This window comes from Dasypus novemcinctus, chromosome X, assembly GCF_030445035.2.
Source record: "Dasypus novemcinctus isolate mDasNov1 chromosome X, mDasNov1.1.hap2, whole genome shotgun sequence".
NCBI classification, from domain to species: domain Eukaryota; kingdom Metazoa; phylum Chordata; class Mammalia; order Cingulata; family Dasypodidae; genus Dasypus; species Dasypus novemcinctus.
The window spans coordinates 50,502,613-50,528,809 of NC_080704.1; the positions used below are offsets into that span (position 1 = coordinate 50,502,613).

The 26,197-nt window shown below is 38.6% G+C and overlaps 1 protein-coding gene across 1 annotated transcript in view; it reads left to right on the forward strand.

Annotated features, from left to right (window-relative positions):
- The window catches only part of LOC101433264 (amine oxidase [flavin-containing] A), a 90,832-nt gene that overhangs the window by 13,403 nt on the left and 51,232 nt on the right, over window positions 1-26,197 (forward strand). The window contains exons 2-3 of the mRNA XM_058292105.2: window positions 13,447-13,541; window positions 22,859-22,996. Of these exons, the coding sequence (XP_058148088.1) occupies window positions 13,447-13,541; window positions 22,859-22,996 (233 nt within the window). The remainder of the gene's footprint in view (window positions 1-13,446; window positions 13,542-22,858; window positions 22,997-26,197) is intronic.

The window sequence follows — 26,197 nt, forward strand, 5'->3', positions numbered from 1 at the left end:
GAAAGGTTGGAATAATACCTATTCATTATGCTACTTCTTCAGGAATTTCCTGGCAAGTCTTTGTTGTTGTTGTTGTATGTTTTATTTTTTTGTCTTTATTTTTTTAATATTACATTAAAAAAATATGAGGTCCCCATATACCCTCCACCCCCCTTAACCCACTCCTCCCCCCATAGCAACAATCTCCTCCATCATCATGAGACATTCATTGCATTTGGTGAATACATCTCTGAGCACCACTGCACCTCATGGTCAATGGTCCACATCATAGCTCACACTCTCCCACATTCCATCCAGTGGGCCATGGGAGGACATACAATGTCCGGTAACTGTCCCTACAGCATCACCCAGGACAACTCCAAGTCCCAAAAACACCTCCACATCTCATCTCTTCCTCCCATTCCCCACACCCAGCAGCCACCATGGCCACTTCTCCACACCAATGCCATATTTTCTTCTATTGCTAATCACAATAGTTCATGAATAGAATATCAGTAAGTCCACTCTAATCCATATTCTATTCCTCCATCCTGTGGACCTTGGAATGGTTGTGTCCACTCCACATCTATATCAAGAGGGGACTTAGATTTCACATGGATGCTGGATGCAATCCTGCTTTCAGTTGTAAGCACTCTTGGCTCCATGGTGTGGTGGTTGACCTTCTTCACGTCCATGTTAGCTGAGTGGGGTAAGTCCAATAAACCAGAGTGTAGGAGCTGAAGACTGTTGAGGCACAGGGGCCTGGCTATCATATGGTCAGTCCAGAGATTCAGATCCCCTGGGTATATATTAAACCCCAGCACCAACTACAGTTCTGGTAAAAGAAACAGGAGAGGCTTGTGAAAAAAGATCACATCTGAGTCCAGCTCCATCACACAGAAACACAAACTCCAAAGAAGGGCCAACTGACATGGCTCTGAACTCTATCTGCCATGACCATAGAACCTGTGGGTCTCTGTAGCCTTCAGAAGAACCAATACCCAGGGTTGTATCTACTTTATCTGTCTCTGGGACTCTTCTGAGTTGTGCATAAGGGCAACCCCTCTGATAACCTCCCAGCTATTTTGGAGACTCATAGCCATATAAACTCATTTGTCCTTTCCATTTCCCCCTTGATTCAGGTCAAAAAGCATTTTTAACTCCTGGTGAAAATGTAGCCTGAGATATTCTGCTGGTCCGAGTTGCCTCTTTTATTCAAGGTCATTTTCTAGTTACATCATCAGCTGGTACTTGGTAGTAATCCCTTGGCACCAGGGGGGCTCATCCCCGGGAGTCATGTCCCACACTGGGGGGAAGGCAACGCATTTACATGCTGAGTTTGGCTTCGAGACTGGCCACATTTGAGCAACATGGAGGCTCTCAGGAGGGAACTCTTGGGCACCCTGAAGCTCTAGGCCTTGTTCTTATTTCAGCTGTACAGGCTCACAAGCATAGTCATTAGTATCAAGGACTCATGTTGGACCTTCATTGTTTTTTGGTCTTTGCCATTGCACTTGGGGGATTGTTGCTGTTCCTTTAGGCACTGTGATAGTGCTCCCCTGGCTAGGAACTCAGCACTCCCTAAGTTGTTGTTTTTAGCTGTATCCACTATGAAAATATCCAAACATTTTTATGTATCCTGGATATATGCCCTGTAGAACTCCCTGCCAACCATGTGTCCCACACCAGTATTCCTCCGCTGCCATTGCTGAACCTCTCTGTGATCCAAACCTTCCTGAAAAGTGAAGCCCAATATATTGCCAGGTTCCCTGAATAGTAAAATGGAATATAGCAATGAGTTTAAAGGTTAGATATAGAATACATATTAATTTGGGGAAATTACGGTAAAAATAAACTGGGGTATCAAAAAATTTAAAAATGCAAAAGCTTTGTTTTTGATGTTTTGCCTTCCATCACTGCAATAAGTGTTGCCCCGTATGCAAATTGGCAAGGCAACTACTTCCGTCTTTTCCTCAGTGTCTACATCCTATCTTTTTCTTTTCTTTTTTCTAATTATTAAGCTTATCTTCACAAGAGTTTTAGATCACAGTACTTCATATATACAATATACAGTACTCCCACATATCCAACATAAAACCTTTTCCCTTCCACAGCATTAATCTTTTTACATATTCCTACTTATTTACTGAAACTGATGTACAGATATTGAGACAATAGCTTTCAAACAAGGTAACATTTGTGTTTACATTGTGGTTTATATTTTAGACTATAAAATTTTCTAAATTTTTAGTTATCTTATGTTTTACATTATGATTTACATTTGAGCCTATCAGCCCCTATATATATTTGGTGTAATTTTACATGTCTTATATCCATCCTTGCATACTCTGGTGGAACACTTCTTTGCCCACACAGTTACATTGGTTCCATCTAGTCAATACCTCTTTCCCCCTCCCCTTAGGGCCCACAGTGACAGTCAATCTTCATTGCTTGAAGGGCCATGTTCAGAGATACTTGCAACAGTGTTGAGGGCTTGACATGCTCAACTGCCCTAATGACCTGGGAGCCACCATTTCTCTTCAGAGATACAGTTCCCTCTATTTGATGGCATCAGTCCTCCCCACGATGTGGGTATACCTTCACTCTCATTATATGGGTCTCTATCTAATGATATAACCCACTATGGCAAAATGAGCATTCACATATTCCCTAGGAGCCTGTCCTGCGTCAAATTATCCCCTTTAAGCATCTTAAACAGGTAACTTTCCTTATTATATTTTTGAAAAAGTTTTCTCAGCATTATACTCTCAACCAAATACCTGACAATCTCCTATGTTCGTATGTTGCCCCACCCTCCCCCCAATTTCTTAGGCAATATTACCCATCCTCCCATCCCTAGCCCCCTCAAGCCCGAAAAGCCCCACCCAAAGATAACCCTATGCCCCTATTTTATCCCTTCCTTGTACAAATACTTACCTCCAGCTTATCATAGATTTCACCCATGTAGGTGTCAGTTTACATCCTTCCTCTATCCCCCAATTTCCTTTAAGCCTATCATCCAGTCTCTAGCTCTCTGAGGCAGCTTGGTTTACTTATTTCATATCATTGAGGTCATGTAGTATTTGTCCTTCAATGCCTGGGTTGCTTCACTCAACATAAGGTTCTCAAGATTCATCCATGTTATCACATGTGTTTGTAGTGTATTTGTTCTTAAAGCTGAGCAGTGTTCCATTGTATGTATATACCACATTTTATTTATCCATTCATCTGTTGATGGGCATTTGGGTTGATTCCAACTTTTGGCGATAGTGAACAATGCTGCTATGAACATTGGTGTGCATATATCAGTTTGTGTCCTTGTTTTCAGTTCTGCTGGGTATATACCCAGCAGTGGAATTGCTGGGTCATATGGCAAATCTATGGCTAGTTTTTTGAGAAATGGTCCTGGCAAGTCTTACCATGTTACTTTTCAACATGAACTTTAGAATCAGGGTCTCTAGTTTTTAAAAAATAAAACAGATTAATATTTTATTGAGATTTCATCAAATGTGTAGATTAATTTGGGGGGAAATTGAGATCTTTATAGCACTGTTTCTTCCTATCTAAAAATAAAGGCTATCTTTCCATTCTTCTTTTGTGTCTTTCAGTAATTTTTAAGGTATTTTTCATGTGTGTTCTGCAGAGTTCTTAAGTTCATTTCTAAATACTTTATCATTCATATTGCTGTATTTGGTGAGCTCTTTCCTTTAATTATATATTTCTACTGATCGTATATAGGGCAACTATTTTTTAATATTAATTTTTAGACTAGATACCTTATTCCTTCTTGAATTCTCTTGTTTCTTTTCTTTACTTGTTATTTTTTTTTAGTTTCCATAACAGGATTCCATTATCTACAAATTGTGATAATTGTATCTCTTATCTAATTTTTAGTCCTCAATTTTCTTTGTTATCCAATGGCATTGGCTAGAACTTGCCAAATAATATTAAAACTGGCAGTGGAAGGAATCTCTATTTTGTTTCTGACTTTAAAGATTCTGTTGTTTCACCCTTAAGCATGGTGCTCAAGTTAAGACTTCAGCATTCTTCAGGAAGCCTTCCCAAATCACCCCAGGCAAGTCGACTTAAGTGCTCCCACCCCTACCCATGATATCTTGTCTGTACCACTATTACAGTCTGGAACACACTGGACTTGATAATGTGTTTATATCACTCCATAATTACTTTTATAAAGCTACAAGACACAGAGTCTGGAGTTCAGATTATGGTTCTGACGCTTAAGAGTAGGTATATGACTGGGCAAAAGCTTTTTGAAAAATTATTTTTATTATTGCTACATCCATGATCTCTCCTAGGGTCGGAGAATGCGAATTCTCTGGAGAAGGATGGATAGGTTGGGGATATTATTTTATAATTTATTGAAATATTCCAGAAAAAGCACCATCTTTAAAAGAAAAAAAGCCACAGTATAGTGGCTGGAACTGGGTGGATGGCAACTTTGGTTCACTGGGAGTGGATAAAGAGCCTAAAAGAAAGCAGAGAAGGAAAGAGTTCAGTGGTATGCTTGGTGAAAATGGGTTTGTGGTTTGGAAAATGCTGAGTGCTCTATTTCCCCTTCTTTGAGGCTTACCACTGAGGAATCCTGTGGTACCTCCGGAAAAAATACTTTTCCATAGAAAACGCTTTAGGAAATGCTTAGTTGGAGAAATCAGAACCGTGAAAGTAAGCTCTGGAGGTTAAGGAAGAAACTGAAGTTTCTAGTAAGTGATTAGCAATACCAAGTACAGCCTAAAGGGGTTTAAGGATTGAGATAAAACCATATACCTTAGAAAGAAGGAGGTCATCAGTGACCTTAAAAATAATGGTGATGATGACAGTTCATATTAATAGGACACTTACTACCTGCCAGGCACTCAGCTTAGTAATTACATGTTACCTTATTTAATCCTTAATGTTAACCACCAAGGTGAAAAAATGGTCCAAAGAAACTTCCTAAGATTGTCACACATGATGTGGCAAAATATGATTCCAAAACATGCTAGCCACTTAGAGGGCGCTCTTACACATAATACTAGGAGAATTAGATAGGAGCATGTCCTGGGCATGTGTTGTTTGGCCAAATCATTATGGGGATTTTTTATTTCGATTTTTAACTGTGAATGCTCCTCTTTAAGATATGTACCATTGAATTTGTAAGGGTTTTTAAATTGCAACCTCTGAAATAGTCTGCATTTGTTCATTAATAAATGATTTCAGCAGATATTTCCCAAGCATCCACTGTGTGCCAGGCATTATGCCAGGCTCTGGAAATATAGCAGTAAGCAGAAACAAGCAAAGACCCTACTGGGGGCTTAATTCTATTGGGAGGACATATAAACAATATACTAAAAATCAATATCTGTAATGTTTCAGGTGGTCATGTGTACTATGAAGAAAAATAAATCAGAGTAATGGACAGAGTGACTGTATCACTTGTCCACATTGACATTGGACATTTTTCCACTGTTGATGTGGACATTTTTTGTAAGTAATACATTATTACATTACTGAATATTTTTCATGAGGAATACTTACATTTCAGAGTTTGCTCTGGTAAGGAAATGGAGATACCAGTTATAGAGCATTTATTGTAGAAGGAAAATCAGAAATAGCACAGGAGCTAGAAAGGGTGGCATGAGTCAGATGGAGAAATTGCTTTTTTTCCTATAAAAGGGTGAATGAGAATGTGCTTGAAGAAGGAAGGTAAAAGAAAGGCCTTTTGTGAAGTAGAGGGGTAATTGTGGCCTTTTGTGCATAGAAGGGTAAGTGTGGAAGCTGGGTTTCACAGTAACTGTGACAGAATGCCTGAGATTTTTATCCCAGAAGACTTCATTGCAAATAAGAACTCCTGCTCCAGGTGGGCTAGCTACATAGGTAAAATAATTTCCCATATAGTAACCATTTCAGTATGTGGGACGCACTGCAAAATTGGAGAGAACCCAGTATCCCTGGGCAGTGGCAATAAGAAGCTGGAGCTTGGTTTGAAGTTGCCATGGCAACATCGAGGCTGTCTCTGTATATCATCTCACCACCTAAGCTCTCCTGATCTAATAACCAATACTCCCAATTTCTGAACTGAAAAAAGGTGTGCTTTCGACAGACTTGCTTTTTTTTTTTAAACCTCCCTGATAAGTCCATTAGCCTATTTTATTTTGGTTTCTGTAAAACCCAAACAATTGAAGAGAGAATACTATTTTAAACTTATCCCTATTCAAAATACTTATTGCTTTTGCCACGATCCAATATTTCCTTGTTTTGGGGTTTTTACATGTTGAAAGAGCTCAGATTCTTAGTTACACTATAAAGCCTTAGCAAACTTTGTGAATGTAGCTTATTTGGGCTCTTTACTCTCATAGAAAATCACAGGACATTCGGGTGTCCTGGGCTCTTTTCTTCCTATTGAGCCCTGTTTGCCATGGTTTGGGAGAGGAAGAGCTCTAGGTACAGAGGAAGGAAAATCCTAGTGCCCACTTCCATCTCTTCTCGCAAACACATAGGGGAGAATCATAGGCTTTGGACGCTGGAACAATTGAACATCAGGCTCAGTGGTCCTTTTCCAAAGGAGGCCCTTCATCCTGTACAACGCAATGAATATCATAAACACTTACTGATTTAATAGACAGACTACACCTCTCCAAGTTCTTTCCCTTTATTCTCTGACTTCTTAAGGTTCCCGAGGCCAAGATTTTACAACTGTAACCAGTGGTATGTTGGAGCCAGTTCCATCTCATTCACAAGGACTGTGTGCATCACTTCCGAACTTCAGGTTCAGTGACATCACATTGGTAGCTTGAAATCACACTGGCAGTTAGAAACCAATCATGATGGGAGTGTATATACACCATGGAAATCCAATTACTACAAATCAGGTGCCTTTCACACCGCCCCCAGGTGGTTGTTAAGCATTTACCAGCATAGTACTGAATAAAGCCCTTTCCTTATCTTGGGGAAAGGGTCCTCCTGGGGAGCAGGTTTCTTCTAATCACCCTGGATTCCATGTGACCATTAAATGATGCAAAATAAAAGAAATGAAGAGCTAAAGTACACAGCACTCTTAGTTTTGGCTAATCCATATTTCTTTGGAATAGAATGATATAAGTAGTTTTATATGAGATTTTTTTCTTTTCATTGTAAATGTGAATATAAAAATAGGTGATTATAAATCTATTTTTAGGGTAGCTACATTGTATTTTGTGACTTGCCGTCAGACTTACTAACCCCTTTTTCCTCTGACAGATCTTTTTGCCTCTTACAAAAACAAAAAAAAAACTAAGAATATTTTTGAAAGATTATGGCAGAAAGCCTCTAAAATGATCCGTAGAATTGAAAATTGAGGTACACTTTTTCTCTCTAAGGGATCATTGAATTTTATAGTGGTGGTGGGAAGGTAGAATGCATATTGACACAGGGAACAAATACCTAAAAGTTAATTGATGTAACCTAAAACATGTCTTGAAGAAGAAGTGTCTTCATTTTTCCATTCGTATCAACAGACAACAACACAGTTATTAAGTTAGGAAAGTTTTTCTGGACCACAAGTATCTGCCTGTTCATTATTTATGACTTACTGAGTAGTCAGATATAACTATTTTCCTAACAGTATCTTCCTTTTATTTTCATATTTTGTATTTACTAGCCTTTAAACAGTCATGGGAGTTTCCCATCAGAGTCTTCTTTATAATAAACATGCAAACTCATTTATTCCAACATATTAGAATAATTTTTAAATGTTTTAAACACTTTCCTTATTTCTGAAACTAAAAGTTTAAGCTTCCCTTGCTAAAATAATGCCAGTTGTTTTCCTGTAATGCAAAACCAACCATTTCTGTCAGTTTTTAAATTTGTATTTGGTTATATCCTTAAATGACAAACTGCAAAATGACCTTTGCCACTGGTGTGGTCATTACTGGCTTGGGTAGCCCTGCCCCGTGGTCCCCTTTGAGTCTCCCAAGTAGGATTTATTATTGGCACTGAATCCCACTCACCAACTTGCTTAGAATTACATATTAAGTTAGATTTCATTAAAGAGCTAAGTGAGGGCCTGAGAAGTAAAATCTCTTGCTTTTGAGGACTTTGTTGTGGTCATATCAAGCACTTGATTTCTTCATCTGGAATATGGGGATAATAATGAGATCTCCGAAAGGTGATTCTGAGAGGCAGCAAGGAAAGGCATGTGAAATTGCTATGTAGGATGTGCAGTGCTAAACCAACTAGGAGGTTGACTCCAAGGCCATGATGGCTACAAATTCTACCTGCTGCTGGTGTTAAAAGTCACCTTTACTTTCCCTTGGGCAGCATATAAAAGTAAGTTTCTCCTTCTTAGGAAAGGAGCTACCAGAGTAATTCTAGTAAATCCTTGGGTGTGTTTATCTGTCTAATTGTGGTTTATAGTTAGGTTGATTAAAAGAAACTAGGAAGATGGCGGCGGACTTGGCCCAGTGGTTAGGGCGTCCGTCTACCACATGGGAGGTCCGCGGTTCAAACCCGGGCCTCCTTTACTCATGTGCATCTGGCCCACGTGCAGTGCTGATGCGCGCAAGGAGTGCCCTGCCATGCAGGGGTGTCCCCGCGTAGGGGAGCCCCACGCACAAGGAGTGTGCCCCGTAAGGAGAGCCGCCCAGCGCGAAAGAAAGTGCCCAGGAATGGTGCTGCCCACTCAGAGAGCTGACACAACTAGATGACGCAATGAAAAGAAACACGGATTCCCGTGCCGCTGACAACAGAAGTGGACAAAGAAACAAGACACAACAAATAGACACAGGGAACAGACAAACGGGGGGGGGGGGGGAGAATAAATAAATAAATAAGTCTTTAAAAAAAAAAGAAACTAGGAAGAAATGAAACTTTTTGCATTTGAGTTTCTCTGTTTTTAAATATGGAGTAATACTTTGAACCTAAAACATTTCAATATCTTTTGACTAGTAATCTCCCTTCTAGGACTTAAACCTAAGTAAATAATCAGATATAAGAACAAAGATTTATGCATAAACATGTTTTCCATCGTACCTTCATTTCTTTTTTGTGTTAGCCAATAAAAGATGCCTTTGGCTTAGTCCCAGAAAACAGTATACACAAAGATTTGCAGATGTTATTTTGAGTTTATTTAAACTCTCTTGGGATGTATTTCCTTGATGAGCAGATTTGTTGCATATCTAAATCTTTGATGGACATCAGCAATGTTAAGTGTAGTGTATTTAAAGGTGTGAAAAGTTCATACAAAGATTAGCAGTGCTGGTTATTATGGTTTAGCCTCCTTGTATTATATTTTGTAGACACAAATTCATTCTCAATTTTGTCCCTGTATATTCCATGTCATTCTTTATATGAACAGAATACTGTGCCAGTCTGGGTCCTCTGAGAAGCCAGCACCAAGACAGAATTACTCATGTAAAAAGATATCACTTAAGAAACACCTGTGACACAACCAATCCAATGTCCACATAGAAGAGGTGGCATTGGATTGGGAAAAGTGGACATGGTGGACGATGGGTATGGGGAAAGGCAGGAAGAGATGAGAGGTGGAGGCGTCTTTGGGACATGGAGCTGCCCTGGATGGTGCTTCAGAGGTAATCACCGGACATTGTAAATCCTCACAGGGCCCACTGGATGGAATGGAGGAGAGTATGGGCCATGATGTGAACCATTGTCTATGAGGTGCAGAGGTGCCCAAAGATGTACTTACCAAATCCAATGGATGTGTCATGATGATGGGAACGAGTGTTGTTGGGGGGGGGGGGAGAGGGGGGGTGGGGGGGGGTTGAATGGGACCTCACATATATATTTTTAATGTAATATTATTACAAAGTCAATTAAAAAAAAAAAAAGAAACACCTGTGAAGAATAAAGGAAGAGAGAGAGCAGGAGCAGGCAGATTTAGAAAAAAAAAAAACAAAACAAGCAGGGCAGTCCTGTATAATGTCCCACAATCTGGGATTTTGATGATTGTCTTCCGGTGGTGGTAATCAACATGTTCCTATGTCCCCTAAGAATCAGATCTGAAGGGCTGATCAAATTTGGTTTTAAGTTTTCTCCCTCCCTCCCTTCCTTCCTTTTGCAAAAATACTTCATAGGTGGTTAGTGTGTGCTTCCATCAAAAGCCAGATATATATACTTATTTATGGTAGCAGCCATTGAAAATCATTGTAATAACTCCATTAATGCATTAGGAGTTTCAGAATACTGATATTGTAATTATTTCTCTTTATTAGCTAGAATACTTTTATTCAGAGAAATTTCCCCTCATCAGCTATTTGTTAGCTTTGAGGTTCAGTACAAATAAGAGAGATTGGCTAAATATTAGATTCTTTTCCTTTATCATTTTTCCAAATAATAAGTTGTCTCCTTAGCATTCGCCATAGGTGACCAATGAGAGTTTTTCTTTGTTTAGTATTATTATGAACTCATGAACTTAAACCATAGCAGTTATCTAAATGATACTCAGTTCCATCTTTGGCCAGTGGAGGTATATTCAGTTTGGCTCCTCGGTCTTTTGACACAATCCTAGTAATCTCTGACAGCTTCCTTGCCTGACTTAATGTTCTAGGCTCATCTTGTACATTTCCTGCTATAGAACTGGAATAAGTGACAAGCGATGGTTCATTTTAGTGGGACTTGATTTTTTGGAAACCTCCTGGATAGATTTTTTTTCCAGGTCTCCTCATTGGACAGGACTAAGAAATACGTCATTTTATATGATAAAATATATCCAGAATTGGAGGAAGAACATACACTGTGAAGGTATTTAGGACTACAGGATTTTCACTTAACCTCATTGTTCTTACATCTGAAATTTCTTACTCCCATGCTAAAATTATTGGTTCTTAATGACACTAATATGACTAGTCATTTTCTCTATCCTGCACTGTGTATATATAACAGCTTCAGAATAATAACAACACTATCACCAATTAAATGATTACTGCAAAAATGTTTGCATTCTTTTTTATTTTTTTAAGTTTTTTAAATTAAAAAATTTTTATTTTCTTTTTTTTAAAGATACATAAATCACACAAAATGTTACATTAAAAAATATGAGGTTCCCATATACCCTACTGCCTGCAGTTCTTTTTGACTTTAGGATATATACTGTTGCAAATGACCTGTCAAATTACTAAATTTTAAAATCACTTGGAATAGTTCCCCTCTTTGTGGTTATTCAAGCAACTGTATATATATTTAGGCACCTTATGTATAATTTTACTGATCTTATCTGTTGCATCATTCTTATTTCTCTTTTGCCTTAATATTCTAACTTTTTTCCCCCTTTGTATTATGTACATCTCTCCTTCATTTTGGGGGAGGTGAGGAATATAAAGATAACTGAGTACTAAGATAGCATTTAAAGTACACAAATAAATGTAGATTTAAAAATAAGTACAGGGAAGCGGACTTGGCCCAGTGTTTGGGGCTTCCATCTACCACATGGGAGGTCAGCAGTTCAAAGCCCGGGCCTCCTTGGCCCATGTGGAGCTGGCCCATGTGCAGTGCTGATGCGTGCAGGGAGTGCCGTTCCACACAGGGGTGTCCCCCACGTGGGAAGCCCCATGCGCAGGGAGTGCACCCCGTAAGGAGAGCCACCCAGCACGAAAGAAAGTGCAGCCTGCCTAAGAATGGCGCTGCACACACGGAGAGCTGACACAGCAAGATGACGCAACAAAAAGAAACACAGATTCCTGTGCCGCTGACAACAGAAGTGGACAAAGAAGAAGACGCAGCAAATAGTCACAGAGAACAGACAACCAGGGCAGGCGGTGGGGGGAGAGGGAAGAGAAATAAATAAATAAATCTTAAAAAAAAAAGTACATATACATATGCCTTTCCTTGCACAGTCACCTGAGAGTTTCTAGAAGCAATGACAGCCCAGTAGTGACCAGCATACCTAGAGCCCAGATCTTGTTTTCTAATGGTATTCCCCAATGAAAGGAACCTTGTTTCCTTGGAGAAATGCCTGAATCTAGAGCGGGGGCAGGGAATATACAAGATGAGGCTGGGGCATCTGATAGTGCCAGAAAGTAAGGAAATGCCTGATGCACACATACACACAATGATGGGAGTATGTGAAAGGGACATGGGAGTCAACTGAAAGAGTTCCCAGTGGCCAAAGCTGGAACAGTTTGAGCAGCAAAATAACGTAGTATTGGAGTATAACTCAAAGTATAAAACAAATATCTATGAGTCTGTACTGATATAAATAAATGATGGAATAAGTAAATAAATGGGAACAAATAGGCAAATCACCTTGCAGAAGAATTCTAAATAATTTATGTTGAAACGCCACCCTCAAGGAGGTGGAGTGTAACTTCCTACTCCTTAAGTGTGGTCTGTACATAGTGATTTCCTTCCAAAGAATATGAAAAGGGGGATAGAGAGTAACTTTACAGTGGAGACACTTGACAAACACTACCTCAGTCAGGTGATCAAGGTTAACTACAGTGGTAAATCATGTTGAAAACATGCACCTTTGATAAGATGTTAATTTACAACATTTTCTCTACTTTTCCAGTCTTCCTATATTGGGTTTAAGATCTTTTATGCCACCCTCATTCCCACTTCTCCCTTCTCCTCCCTCACCCCCCTCCTTTTTCTTTTTTTTACTCAGTGTACAAATTGATTTAAGCATTCTTCCGCAATACCCTATCCTAAGCCCTTTTATTTGTTTTAAAAATATAAGTATATTCCATGGAAAGATTTCTTTGTTTTGCCCCCTTTTCTCATTCACTTTCTGGAAATAGCTATCCAGCTTAATATTTGTGTCAAAGTTAGCAATTTCAAGTTTTCAAGAGAAAACTAAACCATTTTCTCTGCTCTAGACTTGTTCCCAGCTTTGTTTGCACCAACAAATAAAGTATGAAGTATGGTTCATATGCTTTGGTAATTTAGAATCTAGTGGGGGAAACAAGATCTAGCAAACATGTAATACATATATAAATCATAGAAGGTTATTTTTATTTTATTTTTTTAGGAGGTACCAGGATTGAACCCAGGACCTTGTACATGTGAGGCAGGTGCTTATCCATTGAGCCACCCCCACTCCTCTAACAGGAGGTTATTATAAGGGAGTTTTTAAGTTGAGAAAAGCACAGAGATACTGAGGGCTTATGTAGGCAGGGAAAGTTTCCAGTGAAATATACTCTCCTGTTTATACGATCAGGATTTCTGAAAGAGGGACATAATAGGGACTGAGTTAGGTGTTCAATGAATTCTCCTAAATATGATTTGAATATCATGGGAAAACAAAATATATATTTTAATTAAGTATTACATTTTGTCTCTCTGTTCACTAACCTGAAATGCAAGATGACTAAACTAGTCATTTTGGAATCTCTTATGATAGATAATACAATGTATGGCTCAGTTAATCACAGTATGATCAGAATTTATTAGAAAGACAGCAAAATGAATGGATAAAAATCTTGGATGTTTAGCATTTATATGTTAATATGTTCCTCTGTTTTGTTTTCACTTTAGGGTTGTCTGCTGCCAAACTCTTAGCTGAACATGGGGCTAATGTTTTGGTTTTAGAAGCCAGAGACAGAGTTGGAGGAAGAACATACACTGTGAGGGTAAGTGATTTTTAACATGACTACAAATTATACCTTACATGACTCGAAGTGGGGCATTTGGAGGTTATAGAAGTAGAAGAAGGCTCAAGAGTACATCCAGCTAAGCCATTTGTCCACCATAGTCCTAAACTACTACATCAAATAAGTGTTCATCCTCTTCATCACGCACTCACTGAAGAGTGACAGCCTCTGACCTTCAGGAGCTCACAGTCTAATGAAGACAGCAAACATGTGAACACACAGCTTCAATACATTGTCATCATTTCCATATTAGAGACCTAAATAAAGCATGCAGTGTCTCAGGTGGATTGTGGTTTTCCTGGAAATTTGTGCACCCACAAAACAAACACTTGCTATAGGTTCTTTGCTTATCCAAGGGTACACAACAGAAGTGTGGCAGCTACAGAAAGCAGGAGTAAATGTAGCATATTTTTGTGCAGTGGCCCTTGTTCCCTAAGAGGCATGCTGCTGCTGGAAACACCCTTTGCTCAGGTATAGTCTGGCTAGATATGAGAATGAAGTCCAGTTCTTGCTATACCACTGCCTTTTTATTCTTGGGCTTACATCACTATTCCAGAACAGTGCACTTAAACTCTTGTTTACTCCTATTCAAGGGAATGGTTACAGGTACTTGAATCAGTAGGAGCTGATAAAAGTACACCAGGAGAAGATGTAGGGTGAGAAGGAAAAAGGGCCAAAGTTGCAAGATTGGGGAGCATGAAGATTTAAGAATGTGCAGAGGCAGAAAGCCAGAGAAAAGCAGTAGAGGCAGAAGAGGAGTGCTATGCAAGTCAATGGAGGAAGGAGGAAGGAACAATAAACAGAATCAAATGACACAGGCTTTTGACATAGGATAAAGACAGAAAAGAGGGGTTTGAATTTGGTGACTAGAAGATCATTAATGAGACTTTTGCTAGACACACAAACAGAATGCTTTGAAGGCTGTGGGATTGGCAGTAGAACATAAACAGACTGTTGAAGTGACTGGAAGGAGAGAAAGCATCTGTCCAATCAGAAGATGTATCAGACTAATAACAGAATGGCTTAAGCAATGATAATAACAATAGCTTAAGTAATAAAAACATTTAATTATTTCACAGAAGAAGTCTGGTGGCAGGTCCACCAGGCTGGTGCAGGGGTTAAGCGTGGCCACCAAGGCTTCTGGCTCCTTCTCTCTTTCTGCTCTGCTGTTATTTGCATGTTGGCTTATGGTCTTGTAGTAACAATATGGATGCTGCAGCTCAAAGCATCAAGCTCACATTCAAGGCAGGAAGGAAAATGAGGGGACAACACCAGTCTTATCTGTAACAAAGCTTTACCTTTAACATAAGACCCCAGCAAACATTTGCTTTAGTCATACTGTCCAGTCACATAGCTACCTTTAGCAGATTTAGATGCTAGGGAGCCTAGGAAAGCAAGTGTTTAACATTTCTAGGCTGCATAAAAGAAGCAGGCATAAGAAAGGGATGTGAATGGTTGTCATAATAGCCAATCAACAATATCTGAATTAGTGTATTATACCAGCTCTTTTAGTCACACCATGTCATGCTACTCTTCTGTCATTTGCTTCCTACATTTTTAGAGATGTGGGTTTATGTCACAGGCCTATTTTTAATTTGTTCAGCTCTAGATGTGCTCCATATCCTTGCTACTCAGAGTGTGGTCTGTGATCTAGCATTCTATGCATCCCTGGAGACCTTACTAGAATTGCAGAATCTCAGGACCCATCCCAGAACTGCTGAATCAGAAACTGTATTTTAACAAGATCCCCAGAGGATTCATGTGCACCTTAAAGTTTGAGAAGTGCTGCTGTATAGTATATGATTTCTTTAGATCAATGCAAATCCAGACTAATTTTATTGGAAAGTTTCTAGGTACTTTCCCAGGCATAGTTAGTTCACTGGGATGCTATACTGGTGTGGGAGTGAGAAGATCGATATTCTAGCCCCTTTACTGTCATTACACACTGTCTTACTTGGGTAAGTGCTATTAGCACTTCATGTGTCAGTTTCCTCATCTGGGCAATGAGATATAATCTAAATGTACTCAAAGCTCCCTTCCAACTTCACATTCTAATTGAAGGCAGTGTGTTGTAGTGCAATATAAGAATTGCATATTCTGTCAGTTTGTCCTTATTAGATATGATTCTTTTGTCATTTTCTGAAAAATATTCCTTCATTTTGGAGATAGTTATTAAGTTGTCCCTTAGCCATACTTCTCTTATCTCTAAAGCCTTTTGGTTATTAAATAGGAGCATCAGTCATGTGGCAGATTTTCAATTAAGAATTAGTTTCTTTGTATAAGGGAAATGAGAATTCCTACATGATTGTCTCCATCTATGTTATTGCCCCAGGCTCCTTTTCCATGCTGCATCATTTATATGTGTCAATACCATACAGTAACTTTTTTTGTATATTGAGTATATTATACTTCCCCCAGAGGTATGAGAGAAAGGAATCTTTGAAATGCTTAGAAATTAGGACATAACTTTTATAAGATTTTAAATGAATAGGAGGAGAAAAGCAAAAACTTCAAAAAGCAGGGACAACACGTATTTAAGAAGAGACTGAATTAGAGATTGTTAGAATTACTTCCAACAGCATAATCATGTAGGATAATTTGGGGAGAAAATGCTATAAAAGTTGCTCTGAATCTTTAAATGACCAAAATGTCAAATTTGGTACTGTCACCTTGCAGGTGTTCAGATAAATCTATTAGTTCATAACTTCCCAATTATTCCTCATGTGATTCCTCCATAACTCTTTAGGATCAAGTGAATAAGGTTGACATACCTATGGAGCCACCACAGGCACAGTGTGTTTGTTTCTTTTTTTTTAACATTTTTTAATTGACTTTGTAATAATATTACATTAAAAAAATATATATATATATGAGGTCCCATTCAACCCCACCACCCCCACCCCACCTCTCCCCCGCCCCCAGCAACACTCATTCCCATCATCGTGACACATCCATTGCACTTGGTAAGCACATCCCTGGGCACCTCTGCACCTCATGGTCAATGGTCCACATCATGGCCCATACTCTCCCCCATTCCATCCAGTGGGCCCTGTGAGGATTTACACTGTCCGGTGACTGCCCCTGAAGCACCATCCAGGGCAGCTCCATGTCCCAAAGACGCCTCCACTTCTCATCTCCTCCCGCCTTTCCCCATACCCATCAGCCACCATGTCCACTTTTCCCAATCCAATGCCACCTTTTCTATGTGGACACTGGATTGGTTGTGTCCATTGCACCTCTATGTCAAGAGGAGGCTCAGATTCCATATGGATGCTGGATGCAATCCTCCCACTTTCAGTTGTAATCACTCTAGGCTCCATGGTGTGGTGGTTGTCCCTCTTCAACTCCATCTTAGCTGAGTGTGGTGAGTCCAATGAATCAGACTGTAGGTGCTGGAGTCTGCTGAGGCTCAGGACCTGGCCATCATACTGTCAGTCCAGAGATTCAAATCCCCCAAATATATCCCAAACCCCAACACCAACTGCACCTCCAGCACATTAGCATGAAAGTCCCATGAAGAGAGATCCCATCTGAGTCCAGATTCATCACACATAAATACCATTTCCAAAGAGGGGCCATCTGACCTGGTAGTTAACCCCATCGGCCATGACCATAATTCCCACGGGTCTCCTTAGCCCTCAAAGGAACCAATACCTGGGGGTTATATCTGCTCTATCTGTCTCTCAGACCCCGCTCAGTTGTGCACAAGGGCAATCCTTCTGACAGCCTCCAGACTCTTTTTTAGAGACTCGTAGCCATATAAACTCATTTCTCCTTTCCATTTCCCCCTTACATTAGGTCAAACAGCATTTTAAAGTCATGTTATTTTATGTAGACAGGGATATTCTGCTGATCTGATCTGCATTGAACCTTCCGTATAAGGTCATTTTCCAGTTGCATCATCAGTTGGTAGTTGATAGTGGTCCCTCGGTGCCAGGGAGGCTCATCCCCGGGTGTCATGTCCCACGCTGGGGGGAAGGCATTGCATTTACATGCCGAGTTTGGCTTCAAGACTGGCCACATTTGAGTAACATGAAGGCTGACAGGAGGAAATTCCCAGGCACAATGCTGCTCTAGGCCTTGTTCTTATTTCAGGCCCATCAGCTCACAAGCATAGTCATTATGTGTTTGTTTCTTAATATAGTTGCCTGTTTGTGGCTTCTTCAAAGGCTAAGTACTGAGCTCTAAATCAAAATCCTAAAGACTGAAGTGAAGCACAGCAGAATATGGTGTTACAGTTCTTGTACCTTCATGCTAAACCTAAGGCACTTCCTTTAGAATGTTTGTATTTGGTAAAGAAACATTCTATACAATGTCTCTCATACTTTTCACTCCTTCACTTAGGATTATTCACTTTAAATATGGTTTTCTTAAGATATGTTTACAACTACCTAGAGTCCTTGTGCTGTCTTTGTTAAAGCCTGGACATTTATTTGAGTACTGACTCCAGTTTTGTTCTTCCAATCTCAAAAACGATGTTGGAGATTGGCGAAGGTTTGGAGGACAGCACCAATGGTTAGTAAAATAAAAAGTAAGGATTATATGAGGCAAAGACATCAAAGGGAGCATTTCATTTCTGGTACTATGGCAGAATGAAAACCCTGAATAAGCAAAGTGCCGAATGAAATATACTGTACTCAATTGCCGAGAAGTTAGAAATTTGCAGATTTCCTGGGTGTTTAACAGATATGTCAAACTTAACTTGCCCCAAACTGAACTTCTGATCTTCCTCATCAAGACTTCTACCTCAACAGCTTTCCCCCATATCAGATGATGACAACTTCAGTACATCTCAGTCATCCTTAATACTATGATACCCCACATTCATTCTGCCAGGAAATTCTGTTGACGCAACCTTCAAAATATATCCAGAATTCAACACTTCCCACCTGTTCCACTGCTACCACCTTGGTGGGAGCCAGTTATTTCTAGGCCAGATTACTGCAGCAGCCTCCTAACTGATTTCTTTGTTTTCACCCTTGCCCTCTATAATCTATTATTAGTGCAGCAGCCAGAGTGGTGGGATTTCTTAAACCCTTAGTAAAGTAGGAATAGAAGGGAACTTCCTCAATTTATAATATTACTATTACAGATGCTCTTTATCAAATTGAGGCAGTTCTCTTCTATTAATAATAGTATATTAAGGAAGCCCTTCAAGCTCAGAATGAAGACAACTATGCCTGTTCTTCTCACTTCTATTCAATATTGTGTTGGAAACTCTAGTCAGTGCATTAAGACAAGAAAAAATAAATCAAAGGTATAAGAATTAGAAAGAAGATGAAACTATCATTATTAAAGATGATATGGTAGTCTATATAGAAAACACAAAACAATATATAAGTAAATTAGAATTAGTAAGAGAATTTAGCAAGTTTCCTGGATACAAGCTTTTTAAAAATAATTGTGTTTCTTTCCACCAGCAAAGGAGACAATTAAAGCTGTAACTTTTAAAAATACGCTTTTCACAAGAGTAAATACAAATAAAAATACCTAGGAATAATCTGCTAAAAGATATGCAAACTATGTATGGAGAAAATTATAAAACTTTTTGAAACACATTAAAGAAGACCTAAAAAATCATTACATAATATTACATTTTCTACATCAATCATCACCAGTGATATGGGAGTAAATGTTTAACAATCAGATCTCCAGAGGAAAAGAATGCCCTGATTTGTATCATTTGCCAGTTTCTGTGGTGTAAAGAGGAACACTTGATATCTTAAAGATATCAATTCTCTATAAATTAACTTATAGATGTAAGCCAACTTTAATCAAAATCCCAACAAGGTTTTGTCAGGTTGGTTCTAAAATGCATATGGAAGAGCAAACAACAAGAATAACAAAGGCACTTTTGAAGAAGAAAAGGTGAGAGACCCATGATACTAAATATCAAAATTTATTATAAAGCTATAGTAATTAAGACACTATGGCAGTGTGGTACTGCTTTGCAGGGATAGTAAAATATATTAAGGGAACAGTGTAGCCTAGAAGCAAACCTATACATATATGGAAGTTAATTTATGACAGAGGAGGCTTTGCAGGTCAGAGGAGAAAGAATGGATTAATTTGTAAGTTGTTCTGACCAATTTGTTAAACATGTTAAAAAGTAAAATGTGATTCTTACCTCATACCACTCACAAAAATCAGATGGATTTTAACCTAGATGGATTAAAGACATAAATATGAAATACAAAACTTTGAAATTTTAGAAGATTATAGGACAGTATCTTTATGACATAAGAGATAAGAAAGTGTTTATTAAAGAAGCTATGGATGATGCAAAACATAAAAGGATTGAAAAATTAGACCACATCATAATTGGTAACTTCTGCTCGCCAGAAGATAACATTAAAAAAAAAAGATTGAAAAGACAGACCCAAATCTGGGGTGAGATATTTGCAGCACATGTAATAGGGAAACCACTAGAATTCAGAGTATATAAACATATACTATAAATCTATTACCAAAAAAAGAAGAAATAGCTGAACAGAAAAAAATGGGCAAAGACAGGAGAAACATTTCATAAAATATATAACACAAATAGCTCATAGAATAGACTCATAAAATGATGCTCAATCTCATTAATAATCAGAGAAATTCACATTACAACCGCAGTGAGAAACTACTTCACACCTACCTAATTGGGAAAAATGAAAGCCCATCATTACCAAATCTGGGCGAGGATGTGGACCAATGAAAATGCTTATCTACTGCTGATGAGTGTATAAATGGTAAGGCTGTTTTGGAAATCAACTTGGCGTTGCCTAGTAGAATTGAACTTGAGAGTTTTAGTGGCTCTGCTTTATTTCTTAAGCTTGTGGTCATTACATGATTTTTGTTTGTTTAAGTCATTACCTATTAAGCTGTACAGCTATACACTCTTCATATGTACTGTATATTTCATAGCAAAAAAATTACTGAAGGGTCAAAAATCAAAGGGACAACTTCATAACTAATTTGGAGAATGTTTGCCAGTTGTCCACTACTCTGGAAATGGGGAATTAATTGGTGTTAGTGGTATGTAGGAACTGGCAAAAGCCAATTTTTGTTCAGCCTTCAGAAATTTTTCAGGCCACTGTTGAAACTCAAAATCAGTCATGGTGGGAGTCTTTTACACCACAGAAATGTGCAAATGATACAAATCAGGGCATTCTTTTCCTCTGGAGATCTGGTTGTTAAACGTTTACCCCCATACCAGTGGTAATGATTGAAGCAAAAAATAGATTTAGATTATAGCAAGAGCATTTGAGACTGAGGAAGAACAAACCAATTTATATACCAAAAGAAATTATTTTAAAAGCATGGGGGTATATACATATATCCAATAAGGGTTTAATATACATGATACACAAAGAGATCATGAAATGCAATAATAAAAAAATTAACTACCCAACTGAAAAATGGGAAAAGACTTGAAAAGACAATTGTCCAAAGAAGAAATACAAATGGCAAAGATACATGAAGAAATGTTCAACATCACTAGTGATTAGGGAAATACAAATAAAAACTACAGTGAGATATCATTTCACACCTGTTAGACTGGCTGCTATTAAAAAGTTGGAAAACTGTAAATATTAGAGAGGATGTGGAGAGATAGGAATGTTTATTCACTGTTGGTGGGACTGTAGAATAGTACAACCACTGTGGAGGACTGTTTGTCATTCCCTAAGGAAGTTGAATATAGACTTGCCATGTGACCTGGCAATACTATTAATAGATGTATACCCGGAGGAACTGAGAGCATAGACACAAACAGACATTTGCACACCTTTGTTCATAGCAGCATTATTCACGATTTCCAAAAGTTGGGAATAACCCAGGTGAACATCAATTGATAAATGGATAAACGGTGGTATATAGACACGATGGAATATTATGCAGCAGTAAGAAGAAATTAAGTCATGAAGCATATGACAACATGGCTGAACCTGGAGGACATTATGTTGAGTGAAGAAAGCCAGACACAAAAGGACAAATACCATATGATTGCACTATTAAGAACTAAATATATTGTGCAAACTCATGGAGTTAATAATTAGAATATGGGTCACCAGAAAATAGAAGGTAGAGAATGGAAAGCTGAGAATTAATCTATGAAGAATTGGTAAAAAGGTTGTTTGTAAATCTTTGGAATGAATAAAAATGGTGAAAGCATATCATGGTGTTTGTAACTAGCAGAGCTATTTTATGGGTTTGACGGTAGTTGAAAGGTAAAGTCTAAGGTCATGTATATTACTAGAAGGAAAGCTAACAATAAATCTAAAAAAAACAAAAAATGAAAAAAAGAAGGAAAGCTAAAAACTGTAACATAGGACTGTATAGATAGTAAAATCTCATGTAAAACACAAATATGGGTGATATTGCATATGTAAGACTGTTTTTACAAAATATAAATACAAATATACTAGAAAGAAGGAGGTAGAATAGCAGCTATGTAGGGCAGGGAAAGCATAGAGCGATTGAGAGGGGATGAGTTTTTTTTTGTTTTTTGCTTATTATTATCATTGGAATAATGAAAATACTCTTAAGAATGATTGAAGTGATAAATGCACAAATATGTGGTAACACTGAATACCATTGATTTTACATTTTGAATGGACTTATGCTTTATTAATATTTATCAAACAAAAGGATTTTTTTTAAAGCATGGAGAAGTTGTAGCTCACCAACAGTATATTGATTAAATCATTGGTAAATGTGTTAATAAAAAGCTGAAAAAAGTGTAGAACTGTATTTAGGAGGGGAAAAGTAGACAATTTTAGTTTATGAAAGGGTGTATATTTGTAAATAATTTATGAATCTTTTTATACCTTTTTATACTCTTATCCTGCGATGAATTCTTTTCTGAAAGTGATTTTAAATAGGATACAGAGACCATCATTGTGGGTTGATTTAAATTTTCCTCTGCTGGACACAAGAGCATTAAGCTTTATAATCTCTGGGTGAGTCCTCCAGCAGTAATCCAAAGGAAAAGCATGCAGAATAATTTAATGCTTTGAAAAGGATCTAGACTGAGAGGATGTACTACAGTTTTCTCTTATTCCTTATGCATTTTGTGACCGAATGTGCCTCACCAATAACTATACAAGTGGGGTTGCTTAGTGATGAGAGTTCTATAGTGCTGTGCCCCAGTTCTTGAGTGGAGGAGAAAGAATGCGTATTTCTACTTGCATTTATAAGGGAGGTATAAGGCACGTTTAAGTTGTAGAAATATACACTTTTTTTAAAGACACAGAAACCATTTTTTTCAAATTTAAACTAAAATCTCCTGACCACTTTTTGTCTTTTTATAGAATGAGCATGTTAATTACGTGGATGTTGGAGGAGCCTATGTGGGACCAACCCAGAACAGAATCTTACGGTTGTCTAAGGAACTGGGCTTAGAGACTTATAAAGTGAACGTAAAGGAGCGTCTTGTTCAATATGTCAAGGTAAGCCTGGCTTTTTACTCAAGTGACCAAATGGCAGTATTTTATTTAAGAAAACATTTGGTTTTGTTTTTAGTTCTTGGTGTTTTTTTTTCAAGGCAATCATAAAAATGGGCTCTTGGCTTTAAGGTAATATTCTACTTTTTCTCTTTTCTTGTCTCTTCCTCTTCCTATTCTTCACTTTCTTGTAAAAAAAAAATCCCTGTCATGCCTCAGTTTGGCCCTCCTCCACAGACACATCACACCATTGTGACCCTCGTAGGCTACACCTCCCCTCCCCCAGTCCATCAAGAGTAGGGACTGAAGACTCAGTTTCATTCTTTCTCCTTAATTCTCATGCATTTGCAGTGGCATAGGCGTGTGCTAGCACTCAGGCAAACACTGAATCCCAGCCCCAGGCAACCCCTGAAGCACCCATGAGGTAACTCTAAGGCCCCAAGGAACACAATTGTTTGAGTTCTTAATAGACTTTTACAGGTTATTCATCCTCAGTCTTACATGGCTTTTCTTTAAACGGTTTGATAAATTTCTCTGTGCCTGGCCTTGACTCTCAGGAAGTCTAGATCAGTTGTACAGTTTCCTACTATTTAAATAAGAAATTGTTTAAACTCTAGCTGCTGATACCCACCGAAGAAACAATAGCTGTTGCCAGTGTTATTCTTTCTTACTGAAGCCAAATAAGGAGTGGTCAGAATCTGGAAATATGCCTGGAGAAATCAAGTTTATGATCTGACATTGCAGTCCACTTTGTGGAACTAATGTTGCTAGGGTGGGGATCATTTACTCACTCAAATGTTAAGATTCCCATGCCAGTAACCATATCACTTATCAACAGCCACTTCTACCCTGCTCCCCACCCCAGTCAATCACTGTGGGTTGGGAGTCTGCAAGGCTTTTCCAGAGCTGGGAATTAAGGATGTTTATGTTGCATGTATGCTTATCCTTAATCAGGGGAGATAAGGAATCCTGGACAACTCTGATAGTCAGATGGTTTGGGATGCTTGGAAGAGTCTGGGGAGAGACAAATATGGAAAAAATCAATCAAAACAGGAGACTTTAGAGAAAATATGGCTTCAGAGGTCAAGGAAGGAATGAAGAAACTATAAAAAATTAGGGGAGATGTTTAGGAACACTGGCTTTAATGGGCGACGATAAAAAAGGAAAATAAACTTGCTTTCTACTGTCTTCTGCATGACGTGGCTTTGTTTTCCTGAACTAGTAAGTAATAACAGCAATAATAATAGCTGACATTTAATGAGCACCTTTATGTGTATTATCACATTGAATGTAGAAGGAGAGACCAAGTCCTTTGCATTCAACTACTAATTATACTGGGTGTCTTAGTTTGCTCGTTTGCTATGACAAGTACCACCCAATGGGTTGGTTTAAACAATATGAACTTATTGTCTCATGGTCTTGGAGGCTAGGAGGCCAACATCAAGGTATCAGCAGAGCTTTCTTCCTCCGGGGATCAGTAGCATTCTGGTGATGGCAGGCCTCCGTCAAATGGCGATGTCCTTGGTCTCCTCTGTCTGCTCCTCCAGTTTCTACTGACTTCTGGCTTCTGACTCCTCACTCTCGTGTGGCCTTCCAGGAATGTGGATTAAGGCCCACTCTGATTCATTTGGACCACATTCATGTGGACAAATGAGTCCACAGCCTGACTCACCTTAACATATTCTAGCACACTATTTACAAATGGGTTCACACCCACAAGGAAGGGGATTAAGATTAGGAACATGTCCTTCTTTGGGGTATATAATTCAACCTACAACACTGGTTATGTGCTCCTCCTACGGGCTGTGCCGCTGATGAACTAGCAGTGGGACTGTTTCCCACAGGGGAGCAGTAATTGTGGTTAGCAGGCACAGAGGCTCTGTATTTATATCATATGCCTTCTGAGTTCTGGTGGTTGTATACTGTGGTTTAAGGGATAGTCAGTCCTGAAGGACATTTACCCTCTACCAAAGGGACTGTTGTTGAACAAGTGTGTGTTCTTTGCCTGTTTGGCACATTGCCACTGCTAACACCAAAAGAAACGTGGGGAAAACCAGGCATGCAAATTCATTCTCAAATACAATTGGGAAGCACATGTGTATGGTGAATATCCTGAAATTTGAACAGATTTATAATCTCTTCCTCCCTAAGACTGAGGTGCTGGAAGATTTTTAATTTTACTTGGAGGCTAACAATAAACGACAACTAAGTGCTTTTTCTGCACGAACTCATTAAATCCTTATATCCACACATTTAGGCAAGCATTATTATTCCCATTTTGTAGATAAGGAAACTGAGGTTCAGACAGGTAAAGTGACTTGGCAAGGCTATAAAGCTAGTAAGGGTCTGTCTTACCCCTGAGTACATGCTCTTAATTATCCCACTATATATCCTAGGAAATGAATCAAAGGGTCCTGAACAGAAGCATCCAGGGTTTCCAGCCTTTGTCTTTTGGCTTAACACATATATTGTTAGGCATTTCCCAATCTGTTTCACTGAAGTCTGACTCAGACCATGAGTAGATACAGTTTTTGAAAGAGCACTTATCTTTCACTTTCTTACCCTTCTCCCAGTTCAGTATTGCTTTATGTACATTTTGAAAGGGAAAGGTAGAAATTTGTAAGTATATCCTTAGGCTAGGTCTTGCTAATCTCTCCCAGCTATGCACACTCTTAATTGCTAACTAAGGAGATATTGAGAGTAGCACCCATGGTAGCCAGCTTTTGTGGTGAATTCAACCCCTCATTGTTCTCAATGGCAGCAAGATGGAGTTAAATGAGAAAGTTTTGTTTGACAATTTTGACTTTGCCTAAAAATTATCAATAAGCCATGGTCCAGCCCTCTAACAGGACCTTAGATGTTAAGTATCTTTAGCTGGGCCTTTCTGACACCTCTAGAATTTCCTGGGCTGCCCGGGAAACCATGCTTTCTAGAAATCCAGGTGAGATTATTTAGTACTCTGATAGGGCACTGCCGCAGGCATTAGTAGAGGACAAATGTGGGAAAAAATTTTAAGGAAATTCTACTTGTTCCTAAGTAAGGAATGAGAAATGTTTAGTATCCAGGGTCACTTTCTTTGATGCTGTTGCTGGGTCCCTCTCTCTAAGGCTAAGTCCATGCTATTTCCTGATAGTTCTGTTACTAAAAAAAAAAAAAAAAAACAACAAAAAAATAGAAAACAACAATAAAACTGTACAGCTTCCATCT